We start from the raw sequence: 20,184 nt of genomic DNA on the forward strand, positions 1-20,184 counted from the left end.
ATATTTCACGTAGACAAACATCAAGAATTCAATTTTAGAATAAAAGCATTCGTGTCCCTCGTTACAAGGTATCTAAACTTTACGATAGACATAAATACGTATAGGAGACGAGATCCTATCGTAGGGGACGGATCTATTTTCCTCTCTCTTCGCATTTCACGGCCAATTCCAACTACGAGAACGCCATCATCTCGTGGCAAGCTTCGAGGATTATCCTCGTTGATAGCACTTCTTGCAATAGGCTTGCGCGCTTTTAAATACAGGAAGGCTTGGCGTGAAACGCAGAAATAGTCACTGAATCGCCTCGGCGAGAATAAAAATCGCGGTACATTACGCGGATCGCCTATTTACACCCCGATGGCCACGCGTAATATGAGTTTTATAAATTGTTCGCCGCGTCAATATTTCAAGGGGTGAATGTGCAGCGCGAAATGTAAAAAAAAACGTCACGTTTACGCGGTTAGCTTTTGTTTCAACTAGCCCGCATTGCGACAAGTTTTAATCTAACCTCTTGTTAAAGATAACGTTTTTTCATTCAAATTTTTTATCGAAATGTATGATATAACTCACGCGTCATGTGATAAAATTTGCTAACTTGGATATTGATATGGAAAAATTATGTCATTGCAAGTGTAAGTCATTCGGAAGTCATGAAAGGTCGTCCCAAATCAGATCATTGGCATTCAGGCTCATTTTTAAATCATGAGTAATCATTAATATCATGTCATTGACGTTTTAAGGTCATTCGAAGATCTTTAAAAACTTTGGAAATACATATCGCACATTAATTGATTAACAGGTGTTTTCTACTCCATTATAACTCATTTACAAAAGCGACCTGATAATGCTAAGTGTTAAAGAATGAAAGGATATCGATTTTCCAGATAATACGGTACTTTTAAAGCGAATGGGATGAAAGTAGCGATAATATCGGACGTGATCGAACCGAGTGATAATAGATAATTTATCGAATAAACGCGAATCACCTGTAGATAGAATTTCTCATAGTGCGTGTCACGCGGTATATCATGCCTCAATCAATTCTGGTCACGAGCTGTGCAATCATCCTGTGTCACAGTTCGAGAAATTATTCTGGCCGAGGGCATTTCTTGCTTACCCTCAGGTACACAGAATCTCAAGTGAGAACCCGCGTACGGCAATTACTGATCGTTATTGATGTAGTACATTTACTGGACTGTAATATGCGCACGATATTTACAGGGCAGTTACTAGTTTCCGAAAGTTACCAAACTACGATCGCAACTCGATAGTTCTATTTTCACGAACTTGCGAACCAAGCTAATGAATAGTCCGAAGCGTTTAACTCGTATGTATGTCGATATTCCTGCGAAAGTTGCTTGATTGCGTGTTATGTATATATACAATATAAATATATATATTATAATGTTATATAAATATAAATATATATATTTGTTATAATGTTATATAAATATATTGTCTCAATAGTTATATTTTTATATTATTGTTTTATATTATTATTTTATATTATTATTTTATATTTTGTTTTTTATTATTTATAAAAAAATATTAAGCATCTATTATTTCCTTAGAAAACAAAAGGAACTTTTGGGACTACTTAATATATACAATATATATCATATATGCAAAATATATGTGTACACACACACGCTACATTCTTTATATGTATATAACGTACCACCACGTCTTATATCGTAAGAACTTACCACATTTTTTCCCTTGCTTTTTCCTGTATCGAGGAACGTTTAAGTCCGACTCGACTCTAATCGTTTTGAAGCAGTCATTTTCTTCGACAAAGTTAAGAGGATCCAAGAAGAATCGATGGACAAGAGAAGAAGAAGAGTTAATGACCATGACAAAATGAATATCGGGGTACTGCCATAGATAGAAAATGCTGTGACTAATGGCAACGTTAGTACTCATAACGTCAGGACGATAGTTACTGACCGTAATAGACAGACAATGGCAGAGGCCGCGACCGGGGACCCCGATATTACATGGAAGTGAATAGTGAGCGTCGTGAACAGACACCGTGCTTATTTGTTCCTTCGGGCAATATCAAGCTGGCTTATTTCGAAGAAATCGTTTTCGCTACCACGATAGATCCGATAGTTACGAATTATTGTACACACAGGGAAGCACCGACGATTAATTAAAATCTGGATCCGTAACGGGGCACATTTGTCGATAGAGTGAAGTACATATAGAAGGAACTAAATTACTTCTCCTTCGTTTTTCATCGAGCGATTTTTATCGGAGGAAGAACATTTCCAATTTCGTGGGGAACAAATGATGAAAAATTCGATCTACGATAAAGGCAGGCCATGCATTCCGCTGGTAGTAACTTGAAATTTTTAGCTGTTTTCCACGTAAAGAGGCACAGAGGTGAATCCCTTGTCGTTAGATGGGATCTTTCTTTTTCGTTGTTCTCCGGTTTCATGACCAATTCTGGTTAGGGGCGAGTGATCATTCTTGTTAACGAGAGTTTTTGCTGGCTCTCCAGGTGTCGTGGATCAAGCGGAAGAACGTTCAGGAGTTACTGACCGTAGGACTGACAACGTACGCCAACGACGAGCGGTTCCAGGCAATTCATTTCCACCACAGCGAGGATTGGACTCTTCAAATAAAATACGTTCAACCGAGGGATGCTGGATTGTACCAGTGCCAAGTATCCACCCACCCACCCACTAGTATATTTCTGTTCCTCGAGGTTGTCGGTAAGCGTGATATTAAACACCGATATAAGCTATTTGCGTGTGGCCTGTGCCCGATTTTTGGTTATCGCGTATAACGGCTACGATGGACGCCTGTCCGATTTTTCCAATCCTCTTTCTTTTTTCCCCGTTTACTTTTTTTTGCTTTTTTTTATATGCTTTTCATTCTCTCGCGCAAATTTTTATCGTCAGTTCAAAATCTACTCTATCTCCCGATCCATTAAATAGAATAAATTAAATTCTAGTTTATTTCGTCGAATAGTTAATGAAATTGGAATAAATGTTCCGAACAGAACCTTTTTTCATCATTTTTTCCGTATTCACTGTTCACAATCATATTCGACAACGGTGGATAAACATCGGAGAAATATCGGTTCGATTACTCGTATCGATCGTCTACCTCTTTTTTTTAACAACATGCATGACCGACTCGACGTATAATTTTTCTCTCTCTCTCTCTCTCTTTCACTTTTCCTTGTCTCTCTCCATTTATGTAACCTCCACACGTATGTCTTGTCCCATATACATACACAATTACGTATTTCAGTTCTTTCTCCGTTAATATCATTCTTTCCTTTAGTGTCGCGTTTCGCATTTCACTGTTGCCCGGTCGCAATTACGTCAGCTACAATAACGAATATAATATAATACAAGAACACAGTTAAATGCTGGAAATAAAATAGACCGAAACGCGTTTGTTGGACGGCTTTGCAGTGCGAGCTCGAAAAGTGGGAATGCTTTCCACCAAGGGGGGCACGTAAAGAGCATCGTCGCTACTTAGAGACAGTACACTCTCGTCCGGTTTCCTGATAAGACACCCAACACCAGAATATCTGTAGCAGAAACTCTTTCTCCTTATACGCTACCACCAGAAAAGGAAAACAGCAGTTTAAGAATTCCCTCTCTTTTATCAGATCACCTATTTCTACCTGTCACCTTTTTCTTTTTCTTCCTCTTAGTCTCTTCCTCGGTCATTCCCTATTTCAATGCTCCTCTGTTTTCTTTAGCTACGGTTTACAGTGTTTACATTTTCATTTCCATTTACGCAGGCTCCACGTGTCGACGCAATCGGGGTCCGAGAGCCTGTAGAAAAAGACTGGCAAGCACTTTTATCTGGATTTTATTAAGCAGATGGCCGATCAATAGCGGGAAAACGGTTTTTATCAGACCAAGGAGGCCGAAGTTTCGTGAATTACGACGTTTGGTCCCGGCGTCGCCGTTTTAAGCGACGTTCCTCTCCGTCTGTCTGTTTCTCTCTCTGTATCTCTCTCTCTCTCACCATTTCTCCCTCTCTTCCTTTCTCAGTCTCTGCGTGTTTCGCGTATTTGCATTTAGATTCTAGTTTTTGAAAGTACGTCCCCTCTATATCTATATCCATAGATCCATATATATACTCCTACATCTATATATGTATATTTCATATATAAGAATACATCTGTATTTGTGTGTGTGTATGCACGCCGGCGAACGCCAGTTACTATCTAATTTTGTCCTGGTTTCCGGGACCGTGTTTTTGTCGTGACATCTGACGGATACGTACTAGAGCCTTTCTCAGGTATTTTTAATATTTATACTCTCTCCTGCCCTCAACTCCACCCCCACCCAAATCCGGGACGTGCAATATTTGCGTTCCTTCTTGCACACTTGAAATTCATGGGCCGAGATTTTTCTGATCTGAGGATGATGTACAACGGGATCACGGTCGGGACGTTTCGATTATAGTGTTTTATATACTGCTAAATAGTTACGATGTTTTATTGCATGGGACAGATAGGAATGTTACGCTGAATAACTGAATGAAGTATTCTGTGGTGGATTTCGATGACCGATTCGTGCGCAATATCCCGCAAATTTGCGAACTCGATTCGTTAATTAACGCTGTGTCCCTTTGCTTCGGTACGAATTTAAAGACTTCCCATTGAAAACTACGTTCTTTTACAAATTACTGCCGCCCATTCATCCAATCTTCAACGAACCACTTCCTCCGTGAAAGATTTAAAAAGATGTCAACGATAAAACGTCATGGCCCTCGAAACTTATAAAAGAATTTTATCGTTTGCTTGGTTCGGATAGTGGGCTGGAAAATTTTTCAAACACTCGTCGAGATATCGTATCGCAGTATCAATAAGAGATACTTCCACTATAGAACACCCGTACTTTATGTTAGATTTCAATAAAACGACGATCTATACCATTACTGCTTTGGAAAAACGCGGAAAATCAATCGCCTGCGAGTGTCTGACTATACGTACGCCCATACCCCTCACACGTAATTCGTGCATACGGTGAATAGTTACAAAGGCGAGTTCCTGTGTTAATGCAATTAATCGATTAATTCGAGTCGATCGAATAAGCATTTTCAGGACATTTCCATCGTCTCTGATTATTAACGATTGCTCTCGTTGAAAGAACGGCGGAACGGATAAGGGCAAGAGGAAAAAAGAAATTGGATTACGTAGCTTGCTCACTAATTAAAACGCGATCGAGGAGAATAGATCGAGCCCTTTCTCGAATCAACAGTATGCGCGTTCCGTAGTAGCTTCGTGGCTGAAAATCAGATTGGATTACCAAAGAATAAGAAGTTGGTAAAGACGTATTTAACGAGGGCATTGGTTTGGAAGGAATTTACCTTCTCCGGAAACTTTTGAATCGATAACGATCCTATCAATTGTCACGAAGACAGTTCCAAAAGTTGGCCTTAATAACGTCTCGTTAAGGCCTAATTAGACGTATCGTATCATTAAACAAAAAAAGAAATGGAAGATTTTCAAAGTCTAGGGATAAATACACCTCCTAACGGTACGTCGACCTTTCCAAGTATGCTCACGATCGCACAAGCGCACCTTGTAGATCTAATTTTAATCATCCGATATTGCTACATCACCCTTAAAACTTTCAACATAGACCGGAGAAGGGATTAGATCACATCACATTTAATAAGCTCCTCAATTTCTACCTGGTATATAGACTCGCGTTATAATTTCTTTCTCATCGTGGAAATTAATTAAGAAACTAAATTACGAACTACACAGCCCGGATGATTCGATCGACGTAATTGAATGCTCGAAGAGCGAGAAAAGATTGGAACAAAAAAAAAAGAGAGAGAGAGAAAAAAAGGAGGAAAGCGAAAGTGTTTCGAGCAAAACGAATAAAATAACGAAACGGCGAAAGCCGAAGCAGACGGATAGTTGAGAGAGCAAAAATTGGCCAATCTGACGAAGCGTATAAACAACAAAATGCAGTCGTTTTAACGGATCGGTTAAAATTCACGTATTGGTTCCGCGAGAAAATCGTATTGCACGATAGGAACGAAAAAGCGAACCATCGTTGGAATCCCGAGCGTTCTCGAATCGTGACGTTTTAATAAATTTCGGACGTGTCCGACTAGCTCGTGACGGATTTGTTTTTATTCGTGGTACACGTAGCGAGAACGCGCGTTCTTTTGCGTCTACTCTCGGGATTCAATGGTCCATCGCGATATAGAGAGAACCACTTGGAGCGTGGACGCTTCAAAAGAGCGTGCTTGTATCACGCAGAGAAGCGCTTAAAACTCGATCTACACTCCTGTTCACGTGCGTTCGTCCGTGACACGTCGTGAAACGGAAGCCCTGTCGCCGGGGGTTGAAGGCGGATGGGCAAAAGTGTATCCGACTAGGGATGGAGTAGGTTTTGCCCCATGTTTACAGTGTTCCATCACACCTGACCCTATAACGGGTTCTCAGGGCTGTCATGTCAGTCTGCGTCGGTGAGCGAACAGACGAGTACGATAGCTCGAGTAAACGAAAAGGTAGACGGGGCTGGGCTAGTTTAGCGGAGAGAGACATCGAATTCGTGGTACGAGTGAAGGGTAACTTAAAATTCTTGGGCTTGGGGTGTCAGTCTGCGGAAGAGATAGCACAAAGGTAGCCTGGTTCATGAGACGGTTGAAAGAACCAGAACGGGCGAGAGAGAGAGAGGGGGGGGGGAGACAGACAGACAGACAGACAGACAGACAGAGACAGAGACAGAGCGAGAGAGTGAGGAAGAGGGTGAAGCGAGTGGGATTTCGTACGCTATCCCCGTACAACCCTTAACCAGCCACGATGCATACCTCATCCTTCCTAGTGCTCATAACCGCCTTGGACCCTAGTAAACAATATGGGATAGAACGGTAAGCTACTCACGTCTGACACGTCACGTTCTACCATTTGCAGAGGCCAGAGCAGAGATAGCTGGTCCCTCGGAGAAGTTCGTGAGGCCAGGTAGCACCCTGCAGCTCCACTGCCTCGTAAAAAAGTCAACAGAAACGCCTTCCTACCTATTCTGGTATCATAACTTCCGGATGATCAACTACGACATCGATCAAGGGGTCAATGTCAGCACGGACTTGGTAGGGCGCGAAAGTTGGCTGGAGGTGCCTCGTGCGTCTGATCGTCATTCCGGAAATTACACCTGCGAGGCAAGTAACGCGCAACCAGCGCGGGTCCTGGTGCACGTGTTCAAAGGAGATAATCCAGCTGCGATGCAGCACAGCATCGCTTCGTCGCCATCTGTCATGGCTTGCAGTGCGCTATTGATGATGTTCACCACGCTGAAACTGGTGCTGCATTCCACCGCCACGAACTGATCTTTGTGCCCCACCACGTGTGCCATTCGAAATATAGAAAAATGAACGTTGTGATATTTTCGAAAGAGAAGGAGATAAAGCTGTGTAATTCGACGAGAGAAACAAGGATAAATGTCCAGGTTGCGCGCGTGAATTTTATGACGTTGCAGGTGCAGTTTGTTCCGGTAAAATTGTATCCACGACAGACTCCGGTTGGATCTGAAATCACCAGCCTTTGATCTTCGGAAGGTGAGCGACGTTATCGTGATACGCGTTACGTAATAGTTAAGGAATTGAATCGAATAGTTGATAGTGAAAGACGTGTACGTGTGCGTGCGTGTGTTATCCGTGTATACGGGGAAGTGAGACAAAAGTATGTAACGAGCTACGAGAATGATGTCTCTGTAAAATAACGGAACTGGTCTAGGGTGTATCGTTAAAACCATGGATGCTCGAATAGCTACTTCGAACGACGCTCACGTATTCGTTGTATCGCGAGAATACCGAAGCATCCTCCCTCAGACGTAAGATTCCTTCCTCTCGACCGTTCTAAGACGAACGCAAATTTCGACGTTTCTTCAACGTATACACCCGTGTTTGCTCAAAAGTTGATATTTCGCCCGCGACTAAACTTCCCACTTCTGTTAGCCGTTGTGATATGTGTAAATGTGTAAGCTGTGTGTAACTATCACGATCGTAAAAGTGTAATTGTGTAATCTGTCCTGCGACGAGTGGTACGATTAATGGCGATAATCCTGTCGCGATCTGGCGCATTTTGCCGGGTCAAACTTTCCAACGATGTTCCGCGGACAACTTTATTCGGTCACCGGCGTTAACTATTTCTCTCGTTCTCCGCTCGTGAAATTTGTTAGGTTAATAGCAACGATGAGAGATCGTCGCAGTTTCAATGAATGTTTCAGCAACTTGACAGAAAACAAACAAGAAAACAAAACAAAAGACGAAAGAAACGAAAGACAGAGAGCCGAATCGCGTCACTTACGTCTTACGTTATACGTAAAAGTTGAATCGACGAGAATTCCATCGTTATCTAACGATTAATATCACATTAGAAAAAGGACAAAGATTGCCGAGATTAATGGAATATTGCATATTCGGCCTACACGTTCAGGTACGCGTAATTAATCGTGATAATCCCGACGTAATACAGCACAGCCTAACGACATTATCTTCTATTGCCTTGCTCTGCACAGACGACCTTGCTCATAATGTCTAAATTAGTTCTATCTGACGTCCACGAAATGGCCGTGCTCAGGTGTTATACATACTATAGAGGGAATCGGCGCTTAGCGGACTATGGAAAATTGTTGCAAACTATCGAATTTGTTGGCGAGCGTGTTTCACGTTTTTAGAAAATTCGAAACTCGTAATCGACGAGTGAAGTTATCGTGTTTAGCGTATCGCGTTAGAACGAGTTTATCCTCCCCTGTTAAAAATCAAATTTGATTGTGCCAATCGCGTATCGATCTTTCGTTCTCGATGATTGTTCGCATCAAATTTTATTGTACATATATTTTCTATGTCGGTTGTTCGTCGATCTATAAATTATATAGTATAAATCCTTTATAGAAGACGGTTTTCGTTAATCCCTCGCGAAGAACGCAAGGTGATCTTCTTGGACCACGATGTTTCGCAGCGTTAGTATTGCCGCATGTTTCCAAGCTAATCCACTATTTCCTAGGTAGACAGCTGTTTCACGTATCCGTACACATTGTCAACGAGGATAATCCAGTTTCTGCAAATAATAAACCCAATGGTATTATCAAGCCGGTGTGCACGGATTTCGATGCGAGTAAACGAAATGCTCGTGTGGACTGCATCGAGGATACACACCGAGGAATCCCCCTTCTCCCCTGTCATGTGAAACGGATCGATCGTGATTACTCCGATTGATTATAAACGATAATATTTCTTTGAGCGTACACTATTCGACAAGATCGTTTCATTTATTGTAAGTTAAAGCGATGGATTAATTAATGTGATGTTCGATGATATAGTCGCTGTCTGTTGTATGTACATACGTATACATAACATATATATACACACACACACATATATATATATATATATGTTACGAACGTCGCACAATGTTAATCTCATTTACGGTTGAATAAAGTTTTCATATAAATTCCACTTCGGAAATCACAGATAAGAAATCTTGGATTATTCATAACTTTCGTAATAATAACAGATCGCTCTTTCATCCTTCGTTTAAAAGCTTTTTCCCCCTTTTATTAGCACTGCTATTTTAACACCGTCTCGACATCTTCCTGGTTTTATATAAATCGATATTCGCATAGCTCTGCCAAGTAAGAGACAGATGTAAGTAATGAATTATACCTCGGTACTGTTTCGTCACACAATAGACAGTATTTTCGTTCCTGTGTAATATAACCGGGCCTCTTTATTGAAGTAAAATACTAGCGGAATGCGATGGGTTCATGGTGCATAAGCATTTTCATTCATATCGCTTTCTCCATGTTTCTCCAGCTCTCTGGAGATAGAGAATAATTTCGTCGTGACACAATTCGAGCCTCAGTCCCCGATAATAGCTGCATGCTAATGGCATTGTTTGCCACATTAAAATTACCGCTTCGTCCAATCGGCACTAATTGATTATTACGCCGCATCGAAACTATTCAAGAATTATGATCCCATTAATTGACGTAGAGTGGATGTTCAAACGATCCGTTACCGCAGAGGAAAAACCTGTGGTCGTCGAAGGGATGTATTGTTCCCGTTATCCTATCGTCCCTTTAGCCAAGATTCTATCGACGAAATTAAACTGAACGAGAACCAAACGATTTGTTACGGACTATTGGTTTGCACGGCAGTTAGAAACGATCGAAACTAAATTTCAGAATCGCGAATCGAGTATATCTCTATTGAAGACGATTTTAATCGGCACTCGATTATGTTTACCATGCACACCATCAAACGCACTTGATTAAGAGATTCGATACCAAACTGGAATGCCATGTGAATTACCCAGCGCAACAGTGATTTCATCTTCCTGCTCGACTTGCCTAGAATATTACACCGCTGGGGAATAGAGAGGCTTCCGGCCGATGCATTCAAAGATCGAATTCCTAAATTAAAACATTTACATCATCCGGTATGCATTTCGATGAAATCTATTCGATCCATTTGGTAACGCAATGAATCCCGTGTAATCAGAGGTATCACGGATTCCGAATGCAATTATGAAAGCATCGTGGAAGTCGCTTAAAGAATTTTTCTTTAATCGTTTTATCATTTTACTTCTCCCTTCAAGGAACAATTTCCCGTTGACCCGATTTAAGGTGGCGCGAATCAAAGTTGCCTTCAGCCTGCAATCAGCAGCCAGCATTCGGGCGTGCTAAATTTGAATCGTTAATATCGTGTACCAACAGCCAGCAGATCTGGACGTCATTATTCCAGAAAGATGATTCTGATCTATTCCAGCAGTCTCGTCAACGAGGCAAGGCCGAGTCCACTGTTTCCGAATCTCTGATCTTTGATTGGTATTATTTCGTCCAAGATAATTTCGTTGACGTACACTTTAGTATATTCTCTAAATTACAAGCTGCCATCGAACATGGTATCCTTTCCCATGGCAACTTGTCGGTTCAAAATGTTAGTTTAGCCATCACAGATTAGGTTAGTGTGTAACGAGTTGCAAGCTGAGCACTATATAACATTCGGAAGTTTCAGCTTTGGAACAGGACTCGTGACTCGAAGCCGAATCACGTTACTACGACGGGCAGATATCGATGTTCACGAGCACAAAGGATGTACACTCCTAATTCCGGTTGGAGACATGTACGATCGGTTGTAGTCACGTTAGATCTCCGAAGACACTTTCCACCGATGCGAATCAATTATGCGTCTGTGTCACTCTCGTATTTCTCTTGTTCGACTCCACATACAGCATACGTCGGTAATTCGAAGCGCTGACCATGTCACTGGTCATTTTACAACCTCATCGATATGCAAGCAATCCTTTAGCCGGGGATGAAGCCCACGACTAGGTGAAATGATTCCGTAACGACAATCAATCAGAAAGCCGACCCACTGACCGGAAACCACCTTTCACGTGTTCTCGTAATTTTCGTCGAAAACCTATCCAACTTTTTAGAGAAATTAAATACAAATTCCATTAAAGTCTTGTATATTCTTTAGTTTCGTGGTTGATTATCGTATATCGTATGTTTCAATTGGTAATACGAAACGATGTCTCATTTGCATGCTGATTTTCTCGCTCTTCCCTGAATTTTGTACAGAGAGGCAACGAGACAAGAGCGAAAACGAGGATGAGGATTGATGCGCGAAGCTAACGAATTAGAAGTTCACAGCATCAAGACCTAGAAAGTGTAAGGAGACATTCCATCGTAATCACACTTGGTAACTACTTCAAGTTTTAATGTACTTATTTTTAGATGGCAATTCTGATAAAAGCTATTCAAACTTTATCTTCGGTTGAATCGACATTCGTTTCACATCCGTTTATTCGTCTCTCTAAATATACTCGTCCTGTTCTTTCGGTTCGATAGGAAATGAGAAACAGTTCGCGGCGAAACCGACGACGGAACGTTTTGTCTACACTCGAAGCTCGCAATTAGCTGAATATAATTTATTTTCGTTGCGTTGTCAACTTTCCAAGAAATTAACAAATTAATTGGCAGCCTTTGAAGCATTAGATAAACTACATGCTTCTTATGGCGCTCGATTAAAGCAGTTTAGCAATAACGATATTTTGATTATGTAGCTATTACCTAGCAATGCTGTAGCAGCTCTTCGCCGACGCCACGAGGATCGATAAGAATGCTTATCGCAACCGACGCTCGATTCAATCGGTTATTACAAAAGAACTAAAAGAACAGTAGAGGAATTAAAGGTTAAAAACGCGATTGAAATTGGTTCCTCTGTGCCCCAGTCATGCTTCCCTTTCATAGATAAAAACAGAAAGAACAGTAACCTAAGCGTCGATAATCGAAGAAGATTATCAGAAAGGGTAGAACAAACCTAGTAAATTATGTATACAATATCGTGAAGTGTTTTACAAGAATTAAAATTTTCAATTATTCTTTAATCCTATCCATCTTATGTGCAAGAACAACCACAGATTAATAACAAAAATCTTTCTCCACTCGAGAAATAAATAAAAAAAATTGCTCGCCTTATCGTGATGGTTTAGCATAAAAAATATTCGATCCGGAAGATTCTCATAGGTCTAAGTGCGCGAAGTTTTAATCAGGCTCGTTAGAAATCGGGCCAGTTGAGCTCGGTATATTATCCGGCGCGACACGTGGAACGTGTTTCTCGTCCATCTTAGGTGAATTTCCGGAAGAAATTTCGAGCCCCTAATGCGGCCACTAAGCCCAGCCCGCTCGTCAACGAGGATAATTCTACGAGGTACCTGGCTGGTGTCGGCAAATGACTCTGGTCGCTAGCTCGATGACCTTATCGACCGGGCTGGGATTGACCCACGCCTCGTCAGCCTTTTACTGACGAACCGTGATAAGCCCTGATTGTTATATACGGCGAACGAGGTGGTTCATGCCACCACGAGCTAGAACAAATTCGTTTTGGATGCCCCTTGGGCCGCGTCATCCACTTAAGGTGGCCGTCCGACATCGATCGACGTTTCACAAAAATTTGCGCACCTGATCTGGCTTAAGAAAATGGATAAAGACATACGATGGTTAGTATATTAGACATACTTGTGTATATATATACGTTATATCTACATATCTGTATGTGTGTATGTATAATGAACGTGGGTGGCATGAAAATAGCTCGATGTTCGTCTCAACCGAACCGTGCATTTTTCAAAATCAGCGGCCTTTCATTATTACCGATATATGCAAAAAAGGAGATGAAGTAGCAGAGGAACAGAATGATAGAGGGGAAAAAAGGGTAAAAAAAGCAATCAAAAAATGTGACTGCGACTACTATATCAGGAGCGTGTATGAAAAATGTAAATTTACACTGGCGTGTTGTAACGGCCGATTCGTTGGACGACGGAAGGGAAAATTTTAGTGCAAACGTATCTAATTGCACACAACCGTGCGCGAACGTGGCTAACGTAATTGCGGTAAAACATGCATTTAAAAGCCTTTAAATATTGAACGTTCTCCTGATGAATATTTGAAGGTACGAAGGGCCTGATACACACAGCCGATCGTATGTGAAGTTTGTCGTCCGCCATTCTACAGGAAAGATAAAAACTCGTGCACGATTGGATGATTTATTCTGTGAAATACACGAAGATTGCATGCTCGCTTTTCCACGTGATAACGGCGTCACGTGGAGTTGGCTACGATTGACGAACATTACTCGTGGTTCCTTCAACGTCGAACGCCAGAATATCTTTACCTGGCTGAAGCAGATATGTTTCCGGAGCTAGATTAGATTTCCTCGTCGGATTCAGGTGTAAAATGGTTTTTGACGCGTCTACCTTATGACAAGTTCGCGGTACTATGCATACAATGTCAATCTCGTCTCCGTTGAAAGATTATACGCTGCCTAGCACGGATATAACGACTTTGACGAAACAACGAGATGATCCACTGCAAGATAGGTGTACACGTATACATATACATATATATCCTATCCTCTCGAGACCTCGAGTACGTAAAATGCATTTTAAAGAAATATTTATGCGGTTGGCCACGTACGTTGTTTGACGTACGCTCGCTGTACGAGCTTGATCTTCAAGAAGAAAAACGTCCTATTTGAAACACGATGTATCGTTAAAGCTACGGAACAGATACAAAAAAGAGTGCTCGATAATATTACATTTCGCTCGTTTATATTATTCATTCGTTTATCGAATAGCATAGTTACGATTTCCACGGAAATCCAGAGATTACGAGTTAATACGACACGAATTCTTTGTGCGAAACAAAAAGATACCATCGAACTTGAGAAACGAACGGTCGATATCTTCCGTTACATACTTGCAAGTACCTGGAGCGACCTTTTTCAATCGCCAACCGATGCATCTATCTGCCGCGAAACGTACATTCTTTATGAAACGCTGGCAAACCGAGCGGCGGCAGAAATAAAAATGGAACAACCGGGATCGATATCGAGCTTGTTAATGCTTATATCTGGTCTTATACAAAAATAATTCCCGCTGAAACAAAGGCAATACGCGTGGGGCGTGGACGGCGATTGGTGGGTTGAAGCGGGGCTGGATAAATTGGATTTTCAACGTTGCAAAAATGTAAAGAGGGACGAGAAAAATTCGATTTGAAGCGCGACTAGGTGGTCGCCGTTGCATCGACGTCGCGGTATCGGCAATCATTATCGCCACTTTACTCGGTCGTACGATGTCGGATCGCGGGAAAAAATTTAAGAGGAAAGTTTGCTTTTACCGTAGACTTTATCGGGTAGCATCTACTTTATCCCGGTTTCAACCGAACCGGATACGAAAATGCGAACTAATCTCACTGGAAGCAGATACCTTTAAATAAATGTCTTCCTGTAAATGTATCTGGAAAATTATACGCGGCTGTGATCCCATCAACGTTCGCTTCGAGCGATGAATGCTTTCTGGAATGGAAGCTTTTTTAATAAAGACTTAGCCCCGGTGTCGAACGATGGAAATTCCTTTTTCCATCCACTCCACAACGTTCGTGAAGCTACACAAAAGGTGCACACGAGCTGACGTTGGATCGGATCGTGAACGGTATCTTGAACCGCAGACGATCGTAGAAACGCAGCTCGTTCTGATAACACAGTGGCGTACAACCACGAAGAGGCCGACTCTTTCATGAAAGAGGGGAAACAAACCGTGGTTTGCAAGGTAATTCGTTCCCGATCCGATCGATTACGAGATTCGTCGAGTTCAGGTGTATATCGGGTAACCAAGATCTCCCACGTTGTAACCTCGCGTAACGATCTATCCGTTCAAACGTTGACAAGAGAAAAAGAGAGAGAATCGTTCCGCAATTTCTGCTTACTTCTGCACCGAATGCAGTCACCTCGTTTGTGGGGTTACGCTATCATCTCGTTGCCATCGAAGTCTGTGTGTTTCGAAACGAAGTCTGTCTGTCATCGATTTTATCCTTTATCGTAAATTACATCGTCAAAAGGATACCCGAATCACGAGCTGGAGATTTCAAAGTGGAAGTTCATTTCGCGAGCACGTTAGGGGGAGGAGAATGGAAAATGGGATAAGTTGGATCAATGCGAAAGGAATATCTGACGAATATCGCGCGCCACGTGAAAACTACTGTGAAAAGGTAAGTTACTTAAGAAGAAAGATGCTCAGATGCTTCCCGTAGTTCGACCTACGAGTTCTCGATTCCTTTGCTTGATTACATAAGGCTGAACTTAAGGCAGAGCCAACGAAATTCCAAGTATAAGGGAGTAAAGGGAGTGTCGACGCTTTAAGACCGCGGGAAGAAGAATTTTTCGTCGCCTCCGTATATACCTGTACGTGGAAACTTTCGGAGGACCGAATTTAAAGTTGGAGAACTACGTCGATCGTTGAGTCTGTGTTCGATCTTTAAACGATACGGCCGGCGCGGTGTTAAAGTTGCTTTTCTTCTTACGTAAATGAACATCGCCGCGAGAAGTTTATCGAATTCGTGTTTTTCTCCTTTATTTTTCTTCTCGGTTTTTTTCCTTCCATTTTCTTCATTGGCTCGTGTGACCATCGAGGATAAACTCACGACTCGGTAAAGATCATCGAAAGAGAAAGAGTCACGATCGTTTGTATAACTACGCGTTCTTCTTCTTACGGTTTTCCCCGATCGGATCTTTTTTCCTCGTGTATCGCTATCGCTGCGTTTTCGTTGTGTCGTTATCAGAGCGTTCCGGGAATCCCAACCTACGCTCTCCGAGATATTACTTGTTGATATTGTGGATATAACGATTCCACGAAGAGGAAATCGCTGGTTTGACGTAGAGACCTCCTCTCTTTTTTCCCTCTGCTTTCATCGAACCGTCGTAAATGATTTACAATTGTATTTCGAGAAGGATTCGTTGAACGAAAGCTACCAATAATTTATTCGTTGAAATATGGATGATTTTATCGTAATTTGCGAACCGTTTAGCCGGACAAATTTGAACGAACGTGACTGACAAATTGGTGGCGTGGTCGGGAGTCCGGCGAGAAGAAGGGCCAGCGCGCGTATGGATTCCTATGAATTTGAACGAACAAAACGAATATCCGGTATAACAAAGTCACGCTGGACACCCTCTACACGTACCATTCTACAAAAGAATTACACCCTGGCTCGAATGATTTATATATCCTATTTCCTGTAGTTAAATCAATTTCTCTGCCGTTAGAGCGGAAAGAGAGCCGAAATATTCGTCCTGCGCAAACAGAGAACGAAATCACGAATGAAAATAACCAACGGTTCCTCCATATACTAGTAAAACGAAACAGCAGATAAATGCGTTCCCAAGTCCGTCCGAACGGCTCGTGTTTAATGAGTTTAAAATCTGGCGTTGACCCAAAATCATCCTCTTCTTCCTCCATGGCCGCGTTTCATATTAATGGCACGCACGTTTCACGAGATACGTTTCACGCGATAACGCGTTTCTGTCAGTATTATACAAACAATCGCTACAAAATTTACCTTACACAATGGACAATTAAAAGTTATACTTATCTCACGGAAATCATACTTTACAAGTATCATCGCTTTACAGTTCAACGTGTTCCATGTCGTGTTAACCATCCTGATTTATTCAAACACAAAATCCATGTACGAAGCAACGTTCTACCAATAAAACGATACAGAGCGAGACGAAACTCCTCGACATCTCGTCCATCTATCAACTTCATCGGCTAAAAATTTCACGAAGGTGTTCAAAGCGAGTCGATATTCCCTTTCTAGTTGGCGGTATGCATCGACCTTTTCCTTCGATTGGCGTAACTTCCATTAGCAGCGACGTAGGCAGACCAAAATGAAACACGACCGTTTCACTTGACGGGCGACGCTATCATGTCGGTGGACATCCGACAACTTGCGTTCCCGCGGACATAATTCAATGGCGCGCACAATCGCAGCCAGCGGCACTACCCGCGTAATCTTGCGTGTACGCGTCGCGCGATATCAGCTTGAAATAGAGTCGTCGTCGTTCCCGAACATCGAGGTTCCCTTTTTCAACCAACGATTTCACAATGGACTGTGTATACGGTCGTGCCGTTTTCACCGAACGAATGGGCGCACGCTTTCGTTCGCAGCTTTTGATTTACATTAATTGATTCGCAGGCTCGATACCTGTGGCCTCGTGGATGAATGATAACCACGACGAGATTCGATCCGAGCATGCATATGTATAATTCCAGTCTGAATCCAGTAGAAGCACGATCGAGAGGAGAATATCGGTCAGAGGGAAAAGGGACGATTTACGAGGAAAAAATGAAACTACCAGCGGTCGCGGGTAATATCGCATCGCTTTTCGCATAGAATAAAAGCGCGTTTATTAACCCTGGTCATGACATATGCTAATTAAGAGGATAATGAATATATTGTCGAGCGCGAAAGTTAAAAGACCGCCGATTCGATATTATCCGCTCGTTGTTCCCGGTATGCTTAATTAACAATGTCATTGTACTCGTTTGCAAAACGGTGTTACCCGGAATGTAATTGCCAGTTTGCTTCTTTCTTCCTTCCATCCCTCTGTATTCCTGTCTCTGTCCGCCACTCTATTCGTGGCATAGTTCCTTCTTGTTTTAATTAAATCCCTCCCGTTCAGCTACTCTTCGGGAATTTAAATATTTCATCGAGGATTACACGATCCTGCCGCCGGTGAAACGAATATCCTAAAATACAGTCCTCGGGTTATCTATATCCAAAACCGCACTTATTGGAGGGAACGTCTAGCCAAAACCGATGAGAAATTTGCTATCGTTAATTCCCATTTTGCTCGTACTAGGATTAACAGTGTCCGTTGCTTGGTCAATTTCGCGGCCAGCCATCGAACAAGACAGAACAAGAAAGAAAAAAAAGAAAGATTGAAATAGAGGGAGAGGAAGAAATCGAACTCGAACCCCATAGAATTTTCAAATCGTTATTATTGTACGTGAGCAAGGTCTTGCTATGGTTGGTTCGGTAGAGAAAGGAGACACAACACGCAGTTACATTCAATCGAGCGTAACTGGCGTGGAATTTCGCGGTAGAGAACTCCATGCAGCGGTGTCGTACGTGCGAGGTAACTTTGTTTCGACCGCCACTTCGTTGTCGGATACGTATTATAAAAGTTCCCGGTCGATTTTCGTTGACCGCGAACCTACGTGCATATACGCGTCAGATGGTGATCTACGGGGTAATCAAACTTTCCGGTAGCAAGTTTGCTCGCCTAAAAAATGAACGAAATTATTCCATGTTTTGGTTGCTTTTTTTCACTCTTCCCTATTTTAGACACTTTTAAAGAAAGTTTCAAAGTTTTTGAACACGATGGAGTATCTTGCTTTATGATTTCTTTTTTTCATTTCATATCTACACGTGGTAGAGTTTGATATTCTCTTTTGCGGTATTACGACAGAGGAAACTATGAAAACGCTATACGAAGATTAAAGTGGAATTTTATTACTAGACCGATTCGCATTTATCACGTTTTAATCGACCGATTCTCTGTTATAGAGTTATAATGTGTCGATATAATTAACGATTAAAGAGAAGTTCGGAAAGCGATTAGTCTAGCTTACGCAATAAACGTGGAAGCAAAGCAACGGTGTACCATTAATCTCGGTCAATCTTCGGCGGAACGTCGTTTTGGTACTATATCTCTTAAACGTAATCTCGCGCTCTTCCTCGATACTGTGCGCTAAGAGGGATTAGGAAAGTCGCAGTTTGAAGCATCGACACGCAATTAAAGATCACCCTGTATTCGACCCTAACCGTATTCGCCCTGTGCAACGTTATCAGCACCTACGTTACAATTTTCCATTCCAATGCCGAGCTGCGATCGTCGAATCGACGATGTGCAGGCTGCGTGCAACTAAACAATGCATCCTGCTGCCAACCCTGGATGGCCGTAAATGCATCAGCATAAATCGACCATTCGATGGATCCATCGAGTGGCCCCAAAAAAAAGGAAGCACTAAATTGGAGGCAGGAACAAAGGCACGGGTGAATATCATCTATTTTTTCTTTTTGTTCTGGTTTTTTCTTTTTAGGAAGTGGATGGTAGCAGGAGAGAAACTGTGAATTAAGGCAAGGCAAGAGGAGAATCCGTGCGTGCAGTAATAATGGAGAAACGTGTGTGGCAATGGCAACTGCGCTCCCACAGACGACCATTCAAATTTGCACGTAAAAAGCGCGTCGAATTGCCTTCGTTTTTTCTTTTTTCCCACCGTTTTTGCTTTAACTCCATTTTCCAGTGGAAATGATTCCGGTCCGCGAGATCGTCATGAGACACCGCAGCGTCCCTCTTTTTCGTCGTTAATTCGTGATTAATTCGCCAAAGCTCGGCGTTTCGGTGGTCAAGCGTTTAAAATAGGTTTCGCTGAACTTTTTCCACAGTTCCTCCATGGACTCGTTATCCCTTTTCATTTCCCCTCCTTCTCTTTATTCGTTGCCCACCCCCTTCGTTTTTTAATTTTTTAGGCTTCGGTTCGTGTAATCCTAAGCACGGGTCGATACGGATGAAAGATCACGAAGAAAGACACGTTGAAAATGAGCGACCAGCTGGTCTTAATATGAAAAATTCAAACGTCTGCACGAATTTAACGCACGCCCTGTGAATATTTAATGCGTTATAAGTTGACGGCGAGATGTGAATTATTCATACAATAGATGAACTCCAGTTAACGGAGTTTAAGCTACATGCGTACACGTATATACATACCTTGCAGTTGCTTGAATATTGTTAATATTTATAGTAAACTTACACGGGCTAAAGTATCTGGACCGTGGC

At 42.0% G+C, this 20,184-nt stretch overlaps 1 protein-coding gene across 1 annotated transcript in view; it reads left to right on the forward strand.

Moving 5' to 3' along the window:
* Nucleotides 1-9,473, forward strand: part of LOC117216366 (lachesin-like) — a 33,207-nt gene extending 23,734 nt beyond the window's left edge. Inside the window, exons 4-5 of the mRNA XM_033463023.1 lie at nucleotides 2,504-2,717; nucleotides 6,908-9,473. Coding sequence (XP_033318914.1) covers nucleotides 2,504-2,717; nucleotides 6,908-7,320 — 627 coding nt within the window. The 3' untranslated portion in view covers nucleotides 7,321-9,473. The remainder of the gene's footprint in view (nucleotides 1-2,503; nucleotides 2,718-6,907) is intronic.
* The last annotated feature ends 10,711 nt before the right edge of the window (nucleotides 9,474-20,184 follow it).

The sequence above is a fragment of the Bombus bifarius genome, unplaced genomic scaffold (assembly GCF_011952205.1).
Source record: "Bombus bifarius isolate JDL3187 unplaced genomic scaffold, Bbif_JDL3187 scf7180000010271, whole genome shotgun sequence".
NCBI lineage: Eukaryota > Metazoa > Arthropoda > Insecta > Hymenoptera > Apidae > Bombus > Bombus bifarius.